The following is a 24,344-nucleotide window of genomic DNA, read 5'->3' as shown; positions in this document are numbered from 1 at the left end:
CTACATACAAAAGATATTTATAACATATAAAGAATAATAACTTAAAATTCTGGATACTTACTAGTAAGCTTAAAAAAATAAAGAACATTATCAATACCTTCAAAGGCCTAAGTGCTTTTGTCTTATTTGATCTGTTTCTTCCCCAGAGGTAAGGCACTTTTCCTGAATTTCTATTTTATCACTCCATTGTTTTTCTGTATAGTTTTTTTTTTTTGGCTGCATTGGGTCTTCGTTGCTGTGAGCAGGCTTTCTCTAGTTGTGGTGAGCAGGGGCTACTCTTTGTTGCGGTGCGTGGGCTTCTCATTGTGGTGGCTTTCTTGTTGCGGAGCATGGGCTCTAGGTGCATGGGCTTCAGTAGTTGTGGTGCGTGGGCTCAGTAGTTGTGCTTCGGTTCAGTAGTTTTGGTGCATGGGCTTAGTTGCTCCACAGCATGTGGGATCTTCCCAGACCAGGGCTCGAACCCATGTCCCTGTGTTGGCAGGAGGATTCTTAACCACTGTGCCACCAGGGGAGTCCCCTTCTGTATAGTTTTAACACACGCACACACACACGTGCGTGCGCGCGCACACACACACACACACACACACACACACACACACACTCCTAAATACAATATTGATTACTTATGCATGTTTTTGAATTGAAATAATACCAAATGAATTCTTTTGCCAGTGACATTTTTGCTCAAATTATGTTTGAAAGATCCATCTATATATATGGTATATAGTTTATTCATTTTTACAGTCCTGTAGCTTTCCATTATAGGAATATACCACAAATTATTTACCCATCCTACTGTAGATACACACTTGGGTTCTTTTCTTCAGTTTTGCCATTTCAACGATGTGATGATCATTCTTGTCTCTTAGTACACGTGTGCAGGAGTTCCTCTAGGGTACATGCCCAGGAGTAGAATTGCTGCATCATTGAGGTGTGCATGCCCATCCTCTTTGGGTAATGCCTTATTGTTTTCCAAAATGGTATTCCAATTCATACTCTTAACTGCTATGTGTAAAATTTATCCTTATGTGATATTTTCAGCTATACAGGACTTTTAAAAAAGTTTTGCCAATTTGCTACATGTAAAACAGTGCTACTTAAATTATCTCATCTACAAACTGTTACCTGTCCAAAATAAGATCAAAGCACTCTTCATTGAGAAAGTCTTGTGGAAAAAAGTTTTGTCAGCTGCACTAAATAATATACTTACTTAGTGATGTGTTTGATTTACATGCTGGGTTAATTTTAATTTGGTAACAGATAGGCTGTAACAGGCTCACAGACCACTCTTTAAGTAGCACCGTAAAATGATATGTTACTGTGGTTGAAATTAACATTTACCTGATTACTAATAAGACTGTACTTTTTTTTTTTTTTTTTTTGCGGTACGCGGGCCTGTCACTGTTGTGGCCTCTCCCGTTGCAGAGCACAGGCTCCAGACGCGCAGGCTCAGCGGCCATGGCTCACGGGCCCAGCCGCTCCGCAGCATGTGGGATCTTCCTGGACCGGAGCACAAACCCATGTCCCCTGCATCGGCAGGTGGACTCTCAACCACTGTGCCACCAGGGAAGCCCAAGACTGTACTTTTTTTATATGTTTATGCATCATTTGTATTTCATTTTCAGTTAGAAGTCTATTCATCTCTTTTGTTTATTTTTCAATTGGGTTGATCTTATATATTCTGGATATTAATCCTTAGTCCAGTATGTATGTTACTATTATAATCTCCCAGTTTTTGGCTTGTCTTTTCACTTTCTTTAAAGTATCTTGGTGTTCTTAACACTAATGTAGTCACTTTTCGGTTACTGCTTTTGGATTTTTTTTGTGAAATTGTTCCCTTCTCAGAGGTCATAAAGATATTTTCCTACATTCTGAAATCCTTTAAGTTTTGCCATTCACATGTAAGTCCTTAGTCCGTCTAGATTTGATTGCTTGCATATGTGTGTGTGTGTGTGTGTGTGTGTGTGTGTGTGTGTGTGTGTGTGTGGTGTGAAATAGGGATCTAAATATACTCTTTTCCCTGTTGATAATCACTTGTCTTAGCACCACTTATTGAATTCTTTGCACAGTGATTTGCAATAACATCTCTGTCATATTTCAGTATCCATATGTACATGGGCTTGTTGCTGGGCTGTTTATTGTTTCATTAGTCTATTTTTCTTGTGCCAATACCAGTGTCTTAATTACCATAGCTTTATAACAAGTCTTGACCTCTGGTAAGACAGTACCCTCCACTTTCTTATCCTTCAGAAGTACCTTGGGCAACTTGAATGTATTATCTATACAAGAAAAAAAAAAGACTAAAATTTAAATTAAAAATTCAGGATACGTATTTGTAATCTATAATAATAGAGCTAACATACTTTGAGCCTGAACTAGACTAAGTTAAAAATAAATTAGGACAGAATTCTTCAATTAGATATGTCTACTTTACTTTAGTTTCAAGAAGTACAGTTTCCATTTTTACACTTTTTAAAGATTGTGGTTAACTCACAAATATTGAATATTTTTGTTTTAGAAAACACTGAGAATGTAAAAACTATGTATGTAGTGATTAATATTTTACATGTTTGTTTTCTTTCAAGTCCTGATACATCAGCAAAGGCATAGTCTTTCCAAGGTGGCTTCTCAGACATCTCTTTATCCTTGTTCTGTGTACGTTCTGGTGCCCAACAGACATTTTGCTGCTGCTACAAGGTAAGTTTTTTTGTTTTGTTTTTATTTTTTTAGTTATTTCATCTGCTATCATTTAAATCTTTGATTAAAAAACAAAATGCTTGGGGGGCTTTCCTGGTGGCACAGTGTTTGAGGGTCCGCCTGCCAGTGCAGGGGACACGGGTTCGAGCCCTGGTCCAGGGAGATCCCACATGCTGCAGAGCAGCTGAGCCCGTGTGCCACAACTACTGAGCCTGAGCTCTAGAGCCCACGTGCCACAACTACTGAAGCCTGCGTGCCTAGAGCCCGTGCGCCGAGGTGGGAGCAGTGGGAGGCCCGCGCACCACAGCGGGGGGTAGCCCCTGCTCTCTGCAGCTGGAGAGGGCCCGCGAAGCGGCAGGGACCCAACACAGCCAAAAATAAAATAAATAAATAATATATGCATGTTTTTAAAAAACTGTGAAAATTTATTAGCAGATAATTTTTTCCATGTCTAACAATGAGTTATTCAGTAGCTTGATGAGAATCATAGTATTCGCAATTTTAATTGTGTTTTTAATATTTTAACATATTGACTTTATGATATACTAAAAAAATAGTTTTTTCATGGCTGATTTTCTGTCAGGACCTGAGACAGGGTAGAGGGGCTTGTGCTTGCTTCTCTCTTCTCTCTTGCCACTCTGAATCTCCTCTCTTCTGCGTGTATGTGCATATACTCATGGTTTGCCAGTGGCATCTCTGACTCTGGTTTTGCTTCTCTCTTGACAATAGGTTCTTTTTCTTGCTTCTTTGTATATCTCAGAATATTTTATTGACTGCTAGATATTTTGTTCGAACAGTTGAGACTAAAGTACATACTATTTATGCCTGGAAATGGGCATGCCTCTTCTGTCACAGTGTTAAGTCAATCCAGTCAAAAGTTGAGCTGGGGTTTGGTTTTGTTACTGCTATGGTTACCACCACCAGCTTCAGATTTCTGTACTGTTACCTTGTGCTTAGGGTGGGGGCTGGGTTGCTGGAAGGTTTTTTTCCTCAGTGTTGACTGTTCCGTGCTCAGTTTTCAACCTTGCCTGTGCAGCTGTACCTCAGAAGGGGGTCACTCTGCATACTCTTGCTCCTCCCCAAGTAGAAGACTGCTATTGCTTATTACTCAGTGCTTGTCAGGCTGGTGATGGGTGCGGAAGGGATTCTGTGTTTTCCAAGTTCAGCCATTGTCTTAAGTAGGCCCACTGTTGCTGGTCCTTGGGCATGAGGTTTTCTCAGTATTTCTCTCCCTCCCCCCATGGTATGTATCTATTGCAGGTCTTGTGCCGTAGTGCCTGGACCCTTCCATAGCTTTATTGGTAGATGATACTGCACTCAGGACTATTTCCTGCCCCACCCCCGAGGATAAAAGTTTTAGTGTTTTTTCTCCTTTCTAGTGTTTTTTTCTTCTTTTATTTCTGTACATACAGTGGGTGTTTACCTGTGCCCTAGAGGGCTTCAGGGTTACTTGCCTTTCCGGCTGTAGTAGCTGATCTTCTCCATACTGCACCCTTGAAGGAGGCTCCCTAGTCCCCTGGCCTGCTCCCGTCTTTCCCGGGAGCATCTGGTGGAGGTCTGTGGAAAAGGCCCACGCAGTAAGTGTGAACTGCCCTTGTGTCTGGATCTCTCAGGGGGTTTATACGTTAGTGCTAAAAGTTTAGCTGATTTTTTTTCCTGCCTGCTTGCCTTCCTCTTATTCTCTGCTACAGGTGAGACCCTCCTGGCTGTATGCATATGGAGTGGGGTTGTGGGGAGATTTCAGACCTGTTTGGTTGCCCTACGATCTCAGCTCTGTGATGCGTTCAAGAAAAGTTGTGATTTTATCTGACTCTGTCATTGTTAATGCTCTTTCCAGCTTTTATTTGTATCATTATTGACTAGGCTTTATTCTGTCAGTTTTTACATTTTAGGTATAAGCAGAACTTCTGCATTTAGTTTATTTTTTTAAAATTATTTATTTATTTGGTTGCTTGGGGTCTTAGTTGTGGCAGGTGGGCTCATTAGTTGTGGCATGCGAACTTTTAGTTGCAGCATGTGTGTGGGATCTAGTTCCCTGATCAGGGGTTAAACCTGGGCCCCCTGCATTGGGAGCGCGGAGTCCTATTCACTGCGCCACCAGGAAGTCCCTGCATTTAAGTTTAATGAATAAACCAGCATCAAAGGTGGGTGTTTGTGATTTTATTTATGTGATTACACTGAGAAGTAAGAATTCCAAACATTGGCATTCCATTAATAGTTATATGCCCTAGGCATTTTCTCTTTAGTTCTGTTCAGTTCAGTTTAGTTTGACTGAGGTTGTGTACCCTCCTACCTCCACCCCAATTCCTCAAAGTAAAGGCTTCTTCAGCCTTAAAAGGACTTGGATCTCTGGGGTCACAGATCTTCAGGGATCTTGAAGTGAGCTTTATTATAGCACTGATTTTTTTCTTATCTTGTTTTATTTGGATATGACCGTGGAATTATTTTTTCCTTTCATTCTCTTGGAGGTAGGAGACAGGTGAAGCAGGGAGAAAGTTATTACCTGAAAACAGTCTCTTATTACTCATTTAATCTGTGTGGTTTAGTTACCCAGGTAACTACAGCTAAATTCTGTTCTCTCTAATTCAGACTGCCAGGTGTTTCTCCCTCATCTTCCCCAAAACCTTTCTAATATGATTATTTTATTCTCTGAGAATCATAGTATTTAAGTTCTCCTGATAGGGCCTTACATAATTGCATGAACAACAGAGTTCTTCTGGATGTGATTCTTATGAATAAAGGCAGACAATTTTTGGAGTGTCATGGAAAACAACAGGTGGTGGGTTTACAAAATTAATTATTATTGACAGATTTTATTCAATTGCAGTTTTTTATTAATTTCGGAAGACAGTATTTTCCTCAAAGTCCTATTTGCTCTGTGTTATAATGATGTACTTTATTTTTCTTTTTACTAAAATAGTGTTCTGTTTGTAACTTAATATTTTCACTGAACCGTCTCAAATATTTTGTGAAACAAGGTCTAAAGTATAAATAAGTAAACTGCTGTATATCCCAACTCAGTCTCATTATGTATCAGACTTATATTGGGTTTTGCAAATATTTATTACTTTAAAAATCATATTTTAGCCTCTGGGGACTTCATATTACTAATTGCAAATTAAATGGACAGGTTCAGTCATGGTTAAAAATATAGTGGTGTAATCAGCATTTACATAAAGTAAATCTGTAGGTTATAGTTACAATATTTATTCCTTTGTTAATCTTAGAGAGTTTATTACTAAAACAGGCTCTCTAGGCTCCTTCTTCTATCGGCCTCACTGCTCTTTTACTAAATATAAAATGTGATTTCTCCAGTTTGGAAGGTTTCAGGATTTTGTGGTGTACTCCCAAATACCATGGGGCATGTCACATCATCCACTCAGGCACCTACTTAGACTTGTCAGCAGTCCAGTGGTAGGACACCTGTGTCCCATTAAAAATGAGCACTGTAATTATCTGCTATTTGGTCAAATTGCTTCTTAGTTGGGAGGATACTCTTATTAGCTATGGTAATAGGGATTCATCCAGTGCTATAAGTGAGAATGGAATTATATGTTGGATTGGTTTTTGAGGTTCTTTTTTAAAATATCATTTTACTGTCATCCATTTCTTTTGCATAAATTTTCTAGGACCCCATATTGGTTTTCTGTTGCTGCTGTAACAAATTACCACAAACTTCGTGGCTTAAAACAACTCAAGTTTATTATCTTGCAGTGCCGCAGGTCAGAATTCTGACATGGATCTCACTGGACTAAAATCAAGGAGTCATCAGAGCTTCGATCCTTTCTGGAGGCTCTAGGGGAGAATCTGTTTCCTTGCATTCCCAGCTCGAGAGGCTACCCCTATTCCTTGGCTCATGGCTCCCCCTTCCTCCGTCTTCAAAGCTAGGAATGGCATATTGAGTCCTTTTCATGCTCAGATTTCTCCTGTCTCTTCCCATCTCTATCAGATGCGGATGAGAAAGGGGAAAGTTTCTCTGCTTTCAAGGACTGTGTGATTTGGGCCCACCTGGGTAGTCCAGGATAATCTCCCCATCTCAAATTCTTTAACCTTAATCCCATCTGCAGAGTCTTTTTGCCAGGTAGAGACGGACATCTTTGGGAAGCCATTATTGTGTCTACCTTAGAACCCAGACATCTTTCTAAAATATTATTTCACTAATTTAAAACTTTTATGGTTGAAAGATTAAAGGTGTGACTTGAATGAATGCTGAGAAAATATATCATCTCTAGCTCTGACTTCTTAACTTCAAACTCTTACCTGTAATTTTCTGTTGAACATATTTTCTTAGTTTGGAAGCATCTTGTTAGCATTTGCTATGTAACGAACTCCCTTATAATTAATTATCATTGCCCACACATCTCTGGGTGAGCTGAGCTAAGCTAGGTTTGGATGGGTGTCTCTGATGACCTTGGCTGGACTTGCTGTGCCTCCATGAGTCCGCTGCAGGTCAGCTGAGAATTGTCCAATCTAAGGAAGGGCTCTGTGGGGCAGCTGTGTTTCACACTTCTCGCCTCCTCCCACCTTGGGCTACCCCGGTCCTGTTCTTATGAAAATGGCAGAAATACAAACTTACAAGTGGAAACAGATGAAGCCTCTTATGCCTTAAGCTTAGAGCATAGAAACTGTCACTTTTGCTTTATTCTATTCGTCTTCTAGTCACATGACCAAATCAAGGCACTGAGAAATATACTCCACCCTTTTAATTGGGAGGAACTGCAGAGTCACTTAGCAGAGGGACTTGAATAGAGAGAGGGGGTAAGGAATTGGGGCCAGTGATGCAACTAACCCCACACTCAAACTCTGTTTACCCAAACTGAACTCATCTCTGCGACTACCTTCCTCATAAGAAACCTGTTTTGCTTTCTTTATTTCTGGTTTTAGTTAATGATACTACTCTAGTCACCTAAGCCAGAACCCTACGAAGTATTCTAGAGTCTTCTCTTTCCCCTTTCCCTCTCTTCAATATTTACCTTGTAAAATATCTCTGTAATCTGTCCAGCCTATTACCATCACTGCTCTGGTTCAGGCTGTCATACCTCCTTAAGAAGAGAGGGAGCGAGTTGTCTCTTAATTGTCTCCAATCTAGCTTCCGTCAAATCCATCCCTTATATTGCAGCCAGAATACTCTACCTGAAATACAGATCCCACTCCTGTTCAGTGGCTTCTCATTGCTTCTAGAGGAGGCTCTCTGTGATCTAGATCTGCCAACCTCATGTGCTGCTGTTTCCTGCCTTTTGCTTTACCTTTAGTTCAGGAGTCAGCAAAATATGGCCAGTGGGCCAAAAAATCTGGCCTGCCATCTATTTTTGTACAGTTCATGAGCTGAGAATGTTTTTCACATTTTTAAGTGATTAGGGAAAAAAAAAGGAAAAAAGGAACAGTATTTTGTGACACAGGAAAATTATAAAATTTAAACCAGTGTTCATAAATAAAGTTTTATTGGAACGGAGATACACTCATTCATTTTTGAATTGGCTGTGGCTGCTTTCACATTACAATGGCAGAGTTGAGTCATTGAGACAAGAGGCCGTAAAATATTTGCTCTCTGATCCCTTACAGAAAAAGTTTACCAACCCCTGCTCTAGTCAGCTAGAACTTATAATAGCTCCCCTTATGTACCATTCTGTTTATCATGCCTCAGTACTTTTATTACATTGTTTCTTTGCCTGGATAACTCTATAGCTTTATTGCTATATAATTTACGTACCAAACAATTCACCCATATAAAGTGTACAATTCAGTGGTTTTTAGTATATTCACAGCATTGTGCAACCATCACCACAGTCAGTTTTAGAACATTTTCATTATCTTCCCGCAAAACCTCATGCCCACTAGCAGTCGCTCCCCATTTCCTTAACCCTCTCCCCTGGCCCTAGACAACCACCAAATCTACTTTCAGTTTCTATAGATGTGCCCATTCTTGATATTTACTATAAATGGAACCATACAACATGTGGTGCTTTTGTGACTGGCTTCTTTCACTTGGCATAATGTGTTTAAGGTTTATACAAATTATAGCATGTATCAGTGCTTCATTTCCTTTCATTGACTATTAATATTCTGCTGTATGAATATACCACATTTTGTGTATCCATTCATCAGTTGATGGACATCTGGGTTGTTTTACTTTTTGACTCTTTTGAGTAATGCTGCTATGAATATTTGTGTACAACTGTTTGTGTGGTCATATATTTTCATTTCTCTTGGGTATATATCTGGGCTAATTCTTCCTTATCCTTCAGGAATTGATTTTGGGGTCATCTCTTTCAGAACTCTTCCCTTCCTCCTACGCAGGGTTAATGTCTTTTCCCTATGGCCCTGATAACATTCTCAAAGTATTTACCACATCATATTGAAATTATCTCTTTGCATGTCTGTCTCCTCTAAGTTTCTGGAGAGCAACATCAGTGCCTTATCCAACTTTGTATCAATTGCAAACAGTTCAAAAATTCACTTAATATTTGTTGCACTAGAAAAACTATAAAATAATCTATACTTTTGAATTAAAATAAACTTTATCTTTTGTCTTTTTTTGGTCTAATGTACATTGCCTTTTTTTTTTTTTTTTTGTGGTATGTGGGGTTCTCACTGTTGTGGCCTCTCCCATTGCGGAGCACAGGCTCCGGACGTGCAGGCTCAGCGGCCATGGCTCATGGGCCCAGCCGCTCTGCGGCATGTGGGGTCTTCGCGGACCGGGGTACGAACCCGTGTCCCCTGCATCGGCAGGTGGACTCTCAACCACTGCGCCACCAGGGAAGCCCCATTGCCTTTTTTTTTTAAGTCTCTTGGACTACATATTGAGATAACTGATCTTGAATTTTTTTTTTTAAGGCCTGCAAAGAAAACAAAAAAAGGTGCCAAAGAAAAAGCATCGGATGAGAAAAAAGATGAGATAGAAAAAATAAAGTCATATCCCTTTATGGAAGGTGAACCTGAAGATGATGTCTACCTAAAACGCTTATATCCAAGGCAGATATACGAGGTGGAGAAAGCTATTCACTTACTTAAGAAATTTCAAGTTCTGGACTTTACTAATCCAAAGCAAGGTGTCTATCTTGATTTGACACTGGATATGACACTGGGGAAGAAGGTATGTAGATTCAATTAAAATTTATTTGTGAACAGTGGTTGAAAATTGCCGTTTCTTCATTTAAACAATTTTTGTCGCCTGTAATAATTTTTAGAAAATCTTGTGCTCTTTCTGAACTTTAGGTTGAAAAATATGTTTGTTTGTCTTAATTATCCAAATATAAGATAAAATGTTGAATGTACTCTGCAGAGTTGATGAACATATATCTCCTCTTCATCTGAAAGTCACTGGTATAAATTTCAATAAAAGTAGTGTTAAAATTAATTGAGGTATTGCTGTAACTTTGAAAAATGACTTAGGCTGCCTGGGTATGTTGTTCCTTCTCTGTAAATGAGGACTTTGGATTAGCTTAGTAGCCTTCAGATGTGTTCCTTAGAATCCTAAAGTTGAGAGTAAGTTTGGGTGGAGTTCCAAGCCCCTTACTCTCATCTCAGCCAGAACCTTTCTACTTTGTCTGTTTATATATTGCAATTCCATGGAAGACTTGTTTATAAAATTCTAAAAGTGGGAAAAACACTAGATTAGATTTGAGGTCCATTACAGCTCTAAATTTTATAAGCTTCTCACTTAAGTCTGAGTTTTTTGGAGATGATATTTTAATTTTTACTCCGAGAATGTCTTTTTTGGGTCAAACTAGAAGGTATATAGTTTTGAATACAATTTAACAACCTCAACGACAACAATTAATTGAGCACGTAGAAGGAGGCAGTACAGCATAGTGCTTAAGAGCGTAGGCTCTGGAGTCGGGTTACAGTACAGGCCAGAATCCTGGCATCACCAGTTACCTGCTCTTTAAGCTTCTGGTTTACCTCTCTAAATCTCAGTTTTTTCCTTGTTTTATAAAGGGGAATAAAATGCTTATTAGTTCATTTGGTTATAGTGAGGATTAAATGAGATGATAGTGAAGGATTTGGTAAGAGTTTAATAATAACGATCAACATTTACTGGAAACTTTCTGTGTACCAGCCACAGTGCTAAATGCTTTGCATGCATTTGCTCATTTAATTCTATAATAATCTCAGAAGAGGAAGCTGAGACACAGAAAGTGAAGTAACTTGCTCAAGGTCACAGAGTAGGGGGTGGAGTTAGGATTTGAACCAAGGTCTGTCTCATTTCTTAGTTCTTATTTATTATAGTTCATACCAGCCCTGTTGTAATTTTATTTTATACCATAGTGTTACTGTTCTTTTATTTTAAATTGTTGTACTGTCCAAGATAATCACTTTCTCAGTCAACCATTAATGTAGTTTATAACGAAGTCTTGTATGACCACAGGTTTCATTTCATAAATGGAAGCCACTTATAAACTAATAACATTGGAAGGGTACAGTTGTTTTCCTGAGACATTTTTTTTATTGATAGAGTGCTTGTAAAACAAGCCAGCATTCCCCCAGGGGATGCTATTGTGATTGCTTGCCATTGAAAAATTTACTGAAGTCAGTTGTGACATGTTAATGGCAAAGGAATGCCAGTCAGTAAAACTGAGTTGCATGTCTGATATAAAGTGTGCTTAAGAGTTTGTGCCTTCTTGTCTGAAAAGAAATTCTCAGGAGGTTATCTCTATGCAAAGCTTTTCTAAAAATATCTTTCAATCGGTTTAATTAGGGAACAACTCCTTTTCTCTTTCTTCCAGACCTTAAGGCCGCACCAAAACTATGGGCCTAGAACTTGTTTCCCTGCGACGTCTCCCTAAGAGATCTGAGCCATAGGCCTAGACAGATCCTTGACCCAATGACTGAACATATTAGTTCTGAGGCCCTGTAGAAACTCCACCTGTATTAGGGCGCCTCACATGCATTCCATTATTTATTTGGGATTTTCCAACTGGCTTCTCAAATATATCTGAAAGTGGTGGGTGGTCCAGGTAATTTCAAAATAGACCCACTCAGAAGAGCCTTTCAGGTTTGGCAATCAATCTTGGATTTAAAGTTAATATCATCTGATTTACCTGATTGTTTAGAGCCAGTGATGGAAATTAGGGGTGACCTACTGAACAGATCAGCTGGATATTGTTCAATATGCATAGCTATATACATGTCCTGCTTGATGCTGTTAAAAAAATTACATGTTCTTTTGAATTTAATTCAGGGCAGCAAACATTTATTGGCATCCATCATGTGGAAAGCATTGTACTAGGTGCTGGGGAAGATATGGATTGTGCAAACTTATCTGTTATTAATATGTGAGAGACTGTGATGAACGATGTAGAGATAGAAGCCAAGTGCCGTGGAAGTATGGAGCTGGGGAGAGAGATTTAGATTTGTATTAGGATTTCTTACAAAAGAAATATAATCTCTTATGCCTTAAAGTGTAACCAGTGAATATTTCAGATGTAGAAAAGCTGAATGAATTTTTCATAATTGATTTTCCATTGTTGTGTATTTAGAAAAAAGTGGAGCCGTTTGCCAGTGTTCTTAGTTTGCCATACCCATTTGTTTCAGAGACCAGTAAAGTTGCTGTATTTACAGGGGTGAGTAACCTTTGTCAACTTTTTATATCGTCTAATTTTTTTTACATATCACATTAGTCAATGATTAGAATAACTGCATGAGGGCTTCCCTGGTGGCACAGTGGTTGAGAGTCCACCTGCCGATGCAGGGGACACGGGTTCGTGCCCTGGTCCAGGAAGATCCCACATGCCGCGGAGCGGCTGGGCTCGTGAGCCATGGCCGCTGAGCCTGCGCGTCCGGAGCCTGTGCTCCGTAATGGGAGAGGCCACAACAGTGAGAGGCCCGCGTACTGCAAAAAAAAAAAAAAAAAAGAATAACTGAATGAGTAGAGTTAGAGAAAACCTTAGCATTCCTCTAGACTTATTTTCCCCACATGAAGCTCAAAGCAATTAGATGACTTATTTGAGGTTGGTCCTTCTGATTAGCTTGAGAAAGAGCTAAGCCACAATGTTAACTTCATCATTATTCATCTACCATATTATGTTTCTCACAAGAAACTGAAGAGAAGTATAGAATTTATCCTACTAGCTGCTGCTTCCTATTGAAGCTCTTCAAACAAGAATAACATTGACATTAAAGCAGTGGGCCCATTTAGTGCTATGAAGACATAGAAACCACACTTTTAAAATGGTCTAGTCTGGAAAGTCAAGAAAGTCAAGGCGATAACAAGTGTAGTAATACAGCTCTTTGTCATTCTTTTTGTATTATAAACATTTGTTTATAACGTGTTCATGAATTTGTTTTATAAGGTGTTTTGATTCCTCTCTATCTGTCTCACTTTCAATGAAGAAATTCTTTACTCTTTTCCTAGGAAAGTAGAGAATATAGCTCTTGGAATGCCACAAAACTTGAGTAAATAAGGGAGTGATATGTTTTCACAGTAAAACCAAATGGCATGAATGGAACATATAGAAAAAAAAAACCCTAATACTGTGCATTTTTCTTTTGAATTTTCAGACAATAGGCTAAATTTTGGTTCTCGTTTCTTAAATTAAAAAAATTTTACTCTTATATATTGGTTTGATAAAATGTCTCCATTTAAATTAGCAAAACTAAATATGTTTTAATCTTTTACTTTTGGAAAATGATGTATTGATAGCATTGGAGACTAAGGACCACTTGGTGGGTTCCTAATATGCCATTTTGATGTGTTTCCTCATATGTTAAGTCAAGAAACACTTTAATCACCTCTAAACTAAACTTGTTCTGGATGTAATATCTCTGATGCATCTAGTTGAAAATTGATGCACATTCAATTAAAAGTAAAAAAAAAAAACCCAGTTTTTATTTTGAACTGTGGTATTATTTCTGACAAATACTTGAAAGCAGACTGAATTTGCTTAAAGATTGATGTTCATACTATTGTGTTTTGGTAGAATGCATCAGAGATAAAAATAGCAGAAGAAAATGGAGCTGCATTTGCAGGAGGAACTAATCTGATTCAGAAGGTACAGTATTGTTTTCATGTTCATTAGTTATAGAAATTGTTCTGTTATCTTTGCCATCTGTTGATTTATTACATGTGGAACATAACCACTCTGTTCATATCTTTTGATCAATGGTTAGTAGAGCTTTACAGAACAGGGGAAAATTTTCCTACTCTTCTGAGTCTCAAAATCAAGCTAAGAAAAAACTATCCAGACTTTCTTATATTAACTATGCTTGATTTATATTGTGATTTATTTTTCTTTGCTTCCTATATGTTTGTGAGAGTTCTGTGGGTAGACTGGAAAGGGCAGTATGACTCTTTCTGGTTTTGAATGTGAGATTTGAGATGAAGTGCAAAAGGTAGCACACATGGATATCTCTATTCACGTTTTGAAGGTCAGATATTTGTTTTGCTTTCTTGGAGTGAAAAGTGTGATTTGCTTTAGTAGATCACAAAGGATAGTATCTGACCGCTATAGTATGGTACTTTTAGTTACTCTTAACTTTTACCTCCCCAACTTCATCAGTTCAAGTAATGTAGGCTTAGCATGGAGGCAAAAAAATGATTATATAGCCTGCCTTGGGAAAATAACAAAGAATTTGTGGAGCCCATTTGAAACAAAGACAACATTTTTTTTTTTTTAAAAGAGGTGGGGAGGGGAATTTTCTGGTGGTCCAGTGGTTAGGACTCCTCACTTTCACTGACGAAGGAACTAAGATCCCACGTGGCCAAAAAAAAAAAAAAAAAAAAAAAGACGTGGGGAGAAGAGGCACATCTGTTGAATTTTGGGAGTTATTTCTGAAATACAAAAGATTTCCCTAACATTCTCTAAAATCTTCTCTTCTAAATTTAATCCTTTAGACTGTGGAATACTTATTGTTTTGTTTTTAGAACTGGAGGAAGTGATATGAAAATTTATCTTTTGTCCTGTATCCAGATTTTGATTTGGGGGAAGTTTTAACTGGACCATTAACTGGACCAAGCACAACAGTGCTTGTAGTGTGTTTTTTTCTACCCCAGTAGTTCTCTAAATTTGGTGTGGATTCTGGATTTTTAAGGAGAATCTCTAGAATTATTTGGGGAACAGAACTAATGGAAAATATGAAGAGATTGTACTTTCATACAGCTTCTCGGTCAAAGTCAGAGGGTGGTACCCAATTCTCTCTCATGTATCATAAATTTTAATTTAGTAAGATTATTAAAATTCTTTTAATATTAAAAAATAAACAATACCACATATTCTTTGGAATTTGAGAGTGTAGCTTGGACCCCGGAGTCAGAGAATGAACTATTCTTATTAAACTTGTGTACTGCCTTCCATCTGTTTTCTTCCGCAAGCATAAGAGTATCTTATAGAACAGTCATAGCAACAGTGGAGTTTGAATAGATATCTCCACTTCTTAAATGTTAAGTAAGAAGTTACTTCTCAAGAAAGAAATGGTATGGGAGCAGAAAGTATTCTGTATCATTAAGTTCATTAAATAAAATATTTTGAAAAAAGTAACCCAAATAAGGAAACCAGGTGCATTTTGAAATTATTTGGTAAGTAAAATTTTACAGGTACAGAATTTCTCTTTAGGTGCCCCACTGATGATCTATTATTAGAGGGAAAAATGCCACCTATATAAGGCATAAAAACCAATATATTCTTGCAGATTACCCCCTGGTATCTTTTAAAACTCATCCATTTTATTTTCAAAAGGTATTCAGGTTGTGAAGTAAATTCAGTACAGTTTTGTAAATAGTATCATGGCTGCAATTTTTTTTTTTACACATTCTTGTATTTTTTAATTAAATATCAATACTGTTTTACTTAGTGCTTATAATAGGTAAATGTAGGATGAATTTACTGAACTTTTAGTCATTTCTTAGGTAAGACTTTATTTACTAAATTCATTTTGCTTTAATTACAATACTTGTGAAATATCACAAGTGTGCTTGGTTCTGAGGGATTTTTAAATAGTTTCATTTTTACTTGTCTCTAAAGCATGCATGCTTTTCATCCATATAGTTTTATATTATTCAATGATATGATCTTAAGGTTAACTATCGCATAACTTTCAAACATAATTTTAAATTTAATTCAAAGGAACATGTTTTAGAATCAGTATTAGAAGATGTTGGAGTAGAAATGTCACATACAGTTCTTTTACATTTCAAAGTTGCCTCTGCTTTCATGTTTCTAGTGATGAGAGCCCTGGTTCTGGAACCACACTGCCTGTGTTTCAGTTCTGGGTCTGCCTCTTAAAAGTGCACAGATTGACTCGTCCTCCTTAAGCCCTCCATTTCCTTATCTGGAATGTGTGGTCAATAGTACTGTCTTTGTAGATTTATTGTAAAGACTTGATGAACTAAACCATGTATGATGCTTAGCAGAATGCTTGGCATGTTATAAGTTCTCTTTTAAAGTAAGTTGTTATTGTTGAGGGGAGCACAGTATGTTGTTTAGGGAGTAAAGAATTTGTAAAAAGAAGAAATAGTAACAGGAAGATAAAATTCCAGAATCACACTTAATTTTGCCAGGGTCCAGGTTTTTACAGTTCAGTGTGTAACCCCAAACCAAGGCTTTGAATGACATACTGTGATAAGACTTTATGCAAAAAAATCATTGGTAAAATATTTGTTGTCCAGGCAGTATTGTTCTAAAAAGTTGCTTCATTTTATAATCAACTGAATTTTTAAATGGAGTATACTGTAGGAGTAAAACAATTATTTTGGGTGCCTGCCTGAATTAATTTAAAATGTCTTTTAAAAATTGAAATTATTTTCTTTGCTCTTAGAATAGAAATAGAGTATGGATAATAAACTATAAGTAAACTTGTCTTTGACCATTCCACTCCTCTTTCATTTTTTGGAGGCAAAGAGAATTTTGGTTTCAATTCTTTGTGAAAATAATTATAGACTCAGTTCTCCTGATGCTCCAAATTTAGGGAAACAGTGTAGTTGCTAGTGATTTGGCAGCTAGTGGTTATTAATTTTACATGTGATCTATTACAAAATTTTCAACATACTCCTTCAGTTTTGATGGACATATGAATTCAACTTTGTGGGACTGTATGAGCCGTGTACACATCAGTGATATGGTCTAGCTTGTAACACTTTGCCACACATAACGCCATGGAAGAATTAAGCCCATTAAATGTTTGTTTATTTGTTTGTTTTTAATGGATGTAGCTATTTTTAAAAGAAAACATCAGAAAATGTTTTACTTCTGATGGTTTTCATAATTGATAAATGTGTTCAAATGATCCTTGTGGTTAAAGAATTGTGCTTAATAGCTGTTTTCTAAATTATAAGGGAAATTATTGCTACATTAGACTTTATTTTTAGAAGGATAAAGCTTTTTATACAATCTAAGGATATCTTTTCCCCCCTGATTTTTAGATTTTGGATGATGAAATTCAACCAGACTTTTATGTAGCTGTTCCAGAAATAATGCCGGAGCTTAATCCATTAAGGAAGAAACTGAAAAACAGATTTCCTAAGCTTACTCGAAGTAAGGGAGAATTCTTTTACTATTTCAACATGCTATCAACAACTTTCTATATATATGTTTAGTTAGAAAACAAAATTGCTAATATATGTGTAGAATAAATAATATGTTCTGGTGTTTGAGTTTTGTGTTATATAGGAACATATGGATTTAATATTTTTTTTCCTTTGGCATTAATATTGGTGATTTAATGTAATTTGAAGACCTAGTGACTTTATAATACCAGATCTTTAAATTTAGGCCATATTCTAGTTTTAAATTAGTGGAACATATTACCCACTACGTATGTTATCATCATACTATTTTATACCTCTTTATCAATATAACATGTATTCTCATTTATGTTAGCATTCAACATATATGTATGAATGCTTACTGTGTATGGTTCTGCAGTTATTTCCCTTGAGCAACTTTTCCCTTGTGGATATTTCCCCCTTATGATACCTAGTAAGAGAAGTAAGGGTGCTATATAAATAGCCTTGTTATAAAGTATGAAGTATTATATGATAAATTCACAAGGTGCTGTAGGTGTTCAGTAGAGGAGGAATTTATACATAGGAGGGGAAATCAGAGAAGGCACCCTGAAGGGGGTGACATTTAAACTGTACCTTGAATAATTTGGTGATCAGATTAAGGGGGATTTTATTTTAAGTGGAAAGAATCTGTTAATCATAGACACTGAAGTAAGTTAGAAATTATAGGCTACATCCCAGAAATATCAATTAGTTCTCTTTGGCTGTAGTGAATGGTACCCCTATGAAATGAAAGAGAATATGTTGGACAGGTAGATTGATGCCATGTTGAGCAGAATCGTGAATAAGATCCTAATAAATTTGGACTTCTATTCTGTATTCAGCAGGAATCTCTTAGAAGTTTTTAAGGTGGGGGATTCTCCAGAGCTTTAATTTAGCAAGAGTTTGTAAGATGTATTGGCATGAATCAAAAGTAGATGCAGGGAGACCAGTTCAGGTGCAATTGCCAGAGACTGATAAAGGTAATGTTTAAACTAAAGTCTTCATAATGAGACTGGAGTGAAGAGGACAGATGTCAAAGATAATAGGACTTTGCACTAAGTAGTTAGGAATGGACATGTTGAGAGAGAGAAAGGGAAGAGTCAAATGATGCTGAGATTTAAACCTTGGAATCTCTCCTAATAAGTTGATGTCATTAATGGAAACAGGGAGTAGATTTGGGAAGAAAAGTAAGTTCATTTGCAGACATTGTTTCTTTTAGATGGTGCTGGATATCTGCTATAGATAGAAGTTATTTCAAATAAAATTTTATGAGGTAAAAGAGCAAGTATTTTAAAATCATTTTAGTAGATTGGTCTTCAAATTTTAACTCTAGTTGAGCTAAAAAAAATTCTTCATACATGATAACCACTAATGCTCCTCTGAATTATAGATCATGTTCTATGCTGTAAGCAAATTCAAATGTACTCTTCAGTTTTGTTGTACTAGTGTTTTGTTTATTCTTGATAGCCTGCATTGAATAACACATCCTTTTGAGATATTGGACTGAGGTTTGACACTTTTTGTTAGGGATTTCCAATACAGTAGTGTGTGTTTTCATGGAAGCACACTTACATTCTTTCCTAAGTAGGACCTGAAATTGAACATTATTTTAAAAATTAAACCAGAGTTGCAGTTGAATTTGAAAATAATTCTCATATTTTTTTCTAATTAAATTCAAGCTCAACAAAGCCAAACAATATTAAATATAGTCAATTAAAACTGAAACTGAATACTGAATATATCTGTATTCAGCTTGCTCCTCGCTTTGCACGGTTAACTGGTTTTTCACAGAAATTAATTTTGTTACCTTTGCTGCTTTATCCATTCTTTGAATAACTCTTTTGGCCTCAATTCTCTTTAGCGTTGAGGTTTCTTATTACCATTTTTATTGCAAAATTTGGGACTGAAAGGTTTTCAGATAACTTATTTCTTTATTTCAAATAAGAAAAGTTTCTTTTGAAAATGTTTATTTTTACTAGTGGGCTTTGTTTCTGCTTTCATAATGAATCATAGCTTGTGTATACTATGGTCAAGTTACCTAGGTATGTTCTCTCCGCCCAGCCTCCCCAATTTGCTTAACAAATCATCTTGGAAAACCAGGCAGACCTTTCTCCTTCCCTAACTTTTTCTTTTCAGCCCCACACGATCTGCTTAACAGCATTGGCAAAACATTTGTGTTCTTTAAACATGAAGACAAATGATTAACCTGTCAAAAATGTGAAAGCAGAATACACCAGATGTGCATTAGAACAAATGAAGCTTGTATTATGCATTTTTAGAGCTTATTCAGAATCTTGTTTAGGAACATTTGATTCCCCTTACATCCAACAAAAGACGTAGGGTAAAATAGAAATTACGTTTTGAGCAAATGGATGGAATTAAAAAACAAACAAACAAGCCCCTGCAGCTGAGCTCATTAGTTTCCCATTTTATCTTACATTTTGTTTTTCTAGTGGGAGTGGGTGTAACCAACTTGGCTGGATTGAATGTGCACATTTTGCAGCATGTTTAATGCTGCAGTTTTATTTGTTTTATTTTAATTGCTTACGTAACTATAGGCAATTTCTCTATTTTTCCAGTGCACATTTGGCTTGTTTTCTGAGTATTTCTTTTTTATCTTATTAAAAAAACGACATTTAAAACTTGCTTTTTAAAATTTCTTGGAAGAAATTGGCCTTCATTTTGCATGTCAACTTAGCTTTTTTTTCTCCACAATACAAATGCCCTCTGAAATTCTTTCATATCTAATATAGATACATCTTATTGATATTTTTTGACTTTCTTTATTCCTAATCTTATTTTTTAGCATTTACTAAACAAAATACTAGTATGAAAAATATCTTGACTTAATGGAATCAGTTTTCTATTACGCATATTAAGCCATAGTAGGTACTATGGCATATGTGGAAATAGTTGAATTCTTTTAAAGCATGCTAAGTTGTTGGCAGGTAAGGGATATAATTAGAAAACTGGACCCACTACTGTGTGTTCCTCTTAACACATAGTTCTTAGGATTGAACATCAGTGCTCCAGCTGGAGTCTTGTCAAAAGGATATTCCCGCAGACTTGTCCAAAGAGTATTCACATCTACTGAGTAGGACACTGCTTTCTGTATGGAAGTTGGTATTGTATCATATTTGAGAGTAATGGATATAAAATTATTGAAATCTAATGTAAATTATTTTTAACTGATAGATTGACATGCTGTACTTCAGAGTATTGCTTGCATTATTGAAACAATTTGATTATATTAAGAAAAATGCTAAAACACAGGGAATTTTTGCAGGGTAACCAATTTGAAATTTTTCTAAATTTCCCTCTCTCATGTGCTAGTTTAAAAACTATGTGTAAAAGACTCCAATGATGATTAGGCATGATTATAATTATTATAGATGAATTATTGATATATTACAGCTGGTTCTGTTGCTCTCCTTCATTTCCCTTACTCCAGCCATAATGGCCTCTTTGCCCTTCTTTATATGCACTAAGTGTTCTTCCTTCTCAGGTCTTTGGACTCATTGTCCCATCTGTCTGTAATGCTCTTTGCTAATTTGCCTGGCTCACATTCTTATTCAAATATCACATTAAACAGAGAGCCCTTCTGTAACCATCCTATATAAAATATTAATCTCCACTTCCCATTATCATCGGATTTCTCATTATTGTGGGTTTTTTTGGCTGCGTTGGGTCTTCGTTGCTGTGCGCAGGCTTTCTCTAGTTGCGGCGAGCAGGGGCTAGTCTTCATTGAGGTGTGCAGGCTTCTCACTGTGGTGGCTTCTCTTGTTGCAGAGCATGGGCTCTAGGGTGTGTGGGCTTCAGTAGTTGTGGCGCACAGGCTTAGTTGCTCTGCAGCATGTGGGATCTTCCTGGACCAGGGCTTGAACCTGTGTCCCCTGCATTGGGAGGCAGATTCTTAACCACTGTGCCACCAGGGAAGTCCCCATGTATTTTTTTGAATTATAGTTTTGTCTGGATATATGCCCAGGAGTGGGATTGCTGGATCATATGGTAGTTCTATTTTTAGTTTTTTGAGGAACCTCCATACTGTTCTCCATAGTGGCTGCATATAATGAGATTTTCATATTGACTTATCATGGGAAGAGCTGCTGGAGACACACTGAGAGTGGTGTGTCTCTAGTGGTATGTTCCTTATTGTATTTCTTACCCTTCAAATAAATCACATTTTCTAGGTACAAAATAGAAATTTTTTCAGGTTAAGTTTTGGTATTGTGGAATATTAGAAGTATGTATGCAACTAGAGATTATCATACTAAGTGAAGTAAGTCAGAAAGAGAAAGACAAATACCATATGATATCACTTATTTGTGGAATCTAAAATATGACACAAATGAACCTATCTGTGAAACAGAAACAGAATCAGGGACATAGAGAGTAGACTGGTGGTTGCCAAGGGGGAGAGGGATGGGAGAGGGTTGAATTGGAAGTTTGGAATTAGCAGATGCAAACTGGTATATATATAATGGATAAACAACAAGGTCCTACTGTACAGCACAGGGAACTATATTCAATATCCGGTGATAAACCATAATGGAAAAGAATATATATATGTATAACTGAGTCACTTTGCTGTAGAGCAGTAGTTAACACAACATTGTAATTCAACTATACTTCAATAAAAAACAAATTTTAAAAAAGTTTAAAGTAAAACTAAAAAATATATATTATGTGTTGAATTTGAGTTAAAATGTTAATGATTAACGATTAGGAAGGTATAGTTTATGTTTGGAGTCTCCTCCATGGTCCTTTGAAAATTCTTAGTTTTTACCTTGATTCCATTTTTCTCCTTTCTTTATTCAGTTGCATCTTTTTTTCCACCCTAATGGAGGACAAAGTGACATTCGAATCCAATAAGGTCTCAATTCTTAACTCTTTCTTCCTGCCAGCTTCTGTAACCATTTGTGCAGCAATGAGCTGCTTCCAGATTGTACCACTCACTGAGGTATTATTTCTACTGCTAGATCTTGCTACTTTTCTAGTTCCTTCCCTTCTTTATGGTAAGGCAGGTCAGACAAATTTCACACAAAGGTAAGTAAAAAGTTCTTCAAAGATTTCAAGACTCCACTGTCAGCTTTTATCATGTGTTATTTTATAGGTTTTATTTTAATTTGTCATCAGTGTTTCTAAAGTATAAGCATCATCATTGTATATACTTATTTATTAGTTATTTATTACTGTACAACAATAATATCACAAATTTAGTGGCTTAAAACAACACACATTTACTGTGTCAGCTTCTGTGTGTCAGGAATATGTATACAGCTAAGCTAGGTTCTCTGCTTCAGGGTCTCATAAAGCTACAATCAAGGTGTCAGCTGGGGCTATGATTTTATCTGAGACTTGACTGGGGAAAGTTCCCTTCCAGATTCATGTGGCTTTTTGGCAGAATCCAGTTCCTTGCAGGTTTCTGGACTGAGGATCTCAGTTTCTTGACCCATGGCTCTCCATATGCCCTCACAACATTGTAGCTTGCTTCTTCAAAGCCAGTAGGAAGAGAGACTCCTCCAAGATAGGCATTGCAGTTTTATGTAATGTAATCAGGTATGCATAATCATACTGTCTCTTGCTTAGAAGCACGTTGCAACTCTCATCCATATGCAAGGGGAAGGGATAACACAAAGGCATGAACACCAGGAAATGGGCCACCCTAAAGGCTCTCTGCCACAAATCATTTTTTATATCTTAACTTGGTTGAATGTTTCTCTCTTTTTTTTTTTTTTTTTTTTTTTGCGGTACGCGGGCCTCTCACTGTTGTGGCCTCTCCCGTTGCGGAGCACAGGCTCCAGACGCGCAGGCTCAGCAGTCATGGCTCACGGGCCATTCTCCCAGACCGGGGCACGAACCCGTGTCCCCCGCATCGGCAGGCGGACTCCCAACCACTGCGCCACCAGGGAAGCCCTGAATGTTTCTCTTACTCAGTAATTTTTGCTACTTGTTTAGATGTAATGGTAACTTTGGATTTTCTCCTTTTCTAACCAGATTCCATTGGCCGAGACATCCCCAAAATGCTTGAATTATTTAAAACTGGACATGAAATTAAGGTAGATGAAGAAAGGGAGAACTTTCTGGAGACCAAAATAGGAACAGTAAGTTATAGTGAAAATTATTCAGTAACCCCTTTTATTTTTTGCTTAAGTGATTCATTAATAATTTATAACATACCAGCCCTTTGAACTTGTCCTTGTCAGTAGCATTAGAAGTGGCACTGAATATATACATAGATAATTTTTTTTATGAGTTGAATTCATAAATTTTAGTGGTGCTTTAGAATTACTTCTTTTCTAGAGTTATGTGCCACTCTCTGACATTTACTTGTACTTTGCCTTATTAGTCTATTCTATGTTATTTTTGCTAATATTTTAAGCATTTTGGGAGTTGGGTCTAGATCTTACATGTACCTTATAGAGTATTGCATAATGCTGAGTTCATAGTAAGTATTTAATGCTACTTTAATGGAATTGAGTAATTTGCTTTATTTTAATGAATTGTTTCTGATTATCCCTGCTTGTGTTTTAAAAGCTGTTTGCCCACTTATAGAAGATGCTGGAAATTAATTTCCAAAGCCATTTTTGGGACACTAATATAGCTAAATCAGATTTTTATAGAACTGTGTTTCAAAAGATATAGTTTTTTGCCAATATTTCTTAATCCTACAGAATTTCTAACGTGCCTATTTAATGTATGTAATTTTTTCCTGTGCAGTAACTATAGGAATAATAATAATATTGTTAGCCAAATTTAAACAGTGCCTACCAAGTGCTAGGTACTATTCCAGACATTTTTCATATATTCTGTCTTTTAATCCTGAACCCTATAAGAGGTAAATTATCATCTGTAATTTATAGGTGAAGGGATGGAAGCCCAAAGAGGTTAAGTAATTTTTCCAGTGTCTCACAGCTAGTATGAGGCATACTTGGTATTTAAACCTTGGGAGTCTCCTCAAGAGTCCAGGCTCTTCAGCCTGTCTTGCCTCATGACTGGAGTTATTTGAAGAGCTATTATTCCTCCTCCCATCCTACTCCTGAGAGCAATTCTGCATTATAGCCCACCACTGGTAGTCCAAACTCATTGAGCTGTACCTATTGTAAATCATCAGAAATATATAAAAGGAACTTATCCAGTTTTATGGAAGGAAAACTTGCTTTAGAAA

The 24,344-nt window shown here is 36.8% G+C and overlaps 1 protein-coding gene across 6 annotated transcripts in view; it reads left to right on the top strand.

Moving 5' to 3' along the window:
* The window catches only part of MRPL1 (mitochondrial ribosomal protein L1), a 101,261-nt gene that overhangs the window by 40,104 nt on the left and 36,813 nt on the right, over positions 1-24,344 (top strand). For all 6 annotated transcript variants that reach the window (XR_009540282.1, XR_009540281.1, XR_009540280.1 and 3 more), the window contains 6 exons: positions 2,586-2,697; positions 9,532-9,790; positions 12,177-12,260; positions 13,617-13,688; positions 17,054-17,165; positions 23,174-23,280. Coding sequence is in view for 2 of the 6 variants with exons in the window: in XM_060147975.1 (XP_060003958.1) it covers positions 2,586-2,697; positions 9,532-9,790; positions 12,177-12,260; positions 13,617-13,688; positions 17,054-17,165; positions 23,174-23,280 (746 nt within the window). In the remaining 4 variants the exon portion in view is untranslated. The remainder of the gene's footprint in view (positions 1-2,585; positions 2,698-9,531; positions 9,791-12,176; positions 12,261-13,616; positions 13,689-17,053; positions 17,166-23,173; positions 23,281-24,344) is intronic.

This window comes from Lagenorhynchus albirostris, chromosome 4, assembly GCF_949774975.1.
Source record: "Lagenorhynchus albirostris chromosome 4, mLagAlb1.1, whole genome shotgun sequence".
Taxonomy (NCBI): Eukaryota; Metazoa; Chordata; class Mammalia; order Artiodactyla; family Delphinidae; genus Lagenorhynchus; species Lagenorhynchus albirostris.
The sequence above is the reverse complement of the archived record's forward strand: the minus strand, read 5'-3'. Positions and strand labels throughout refer to the sequence as shown.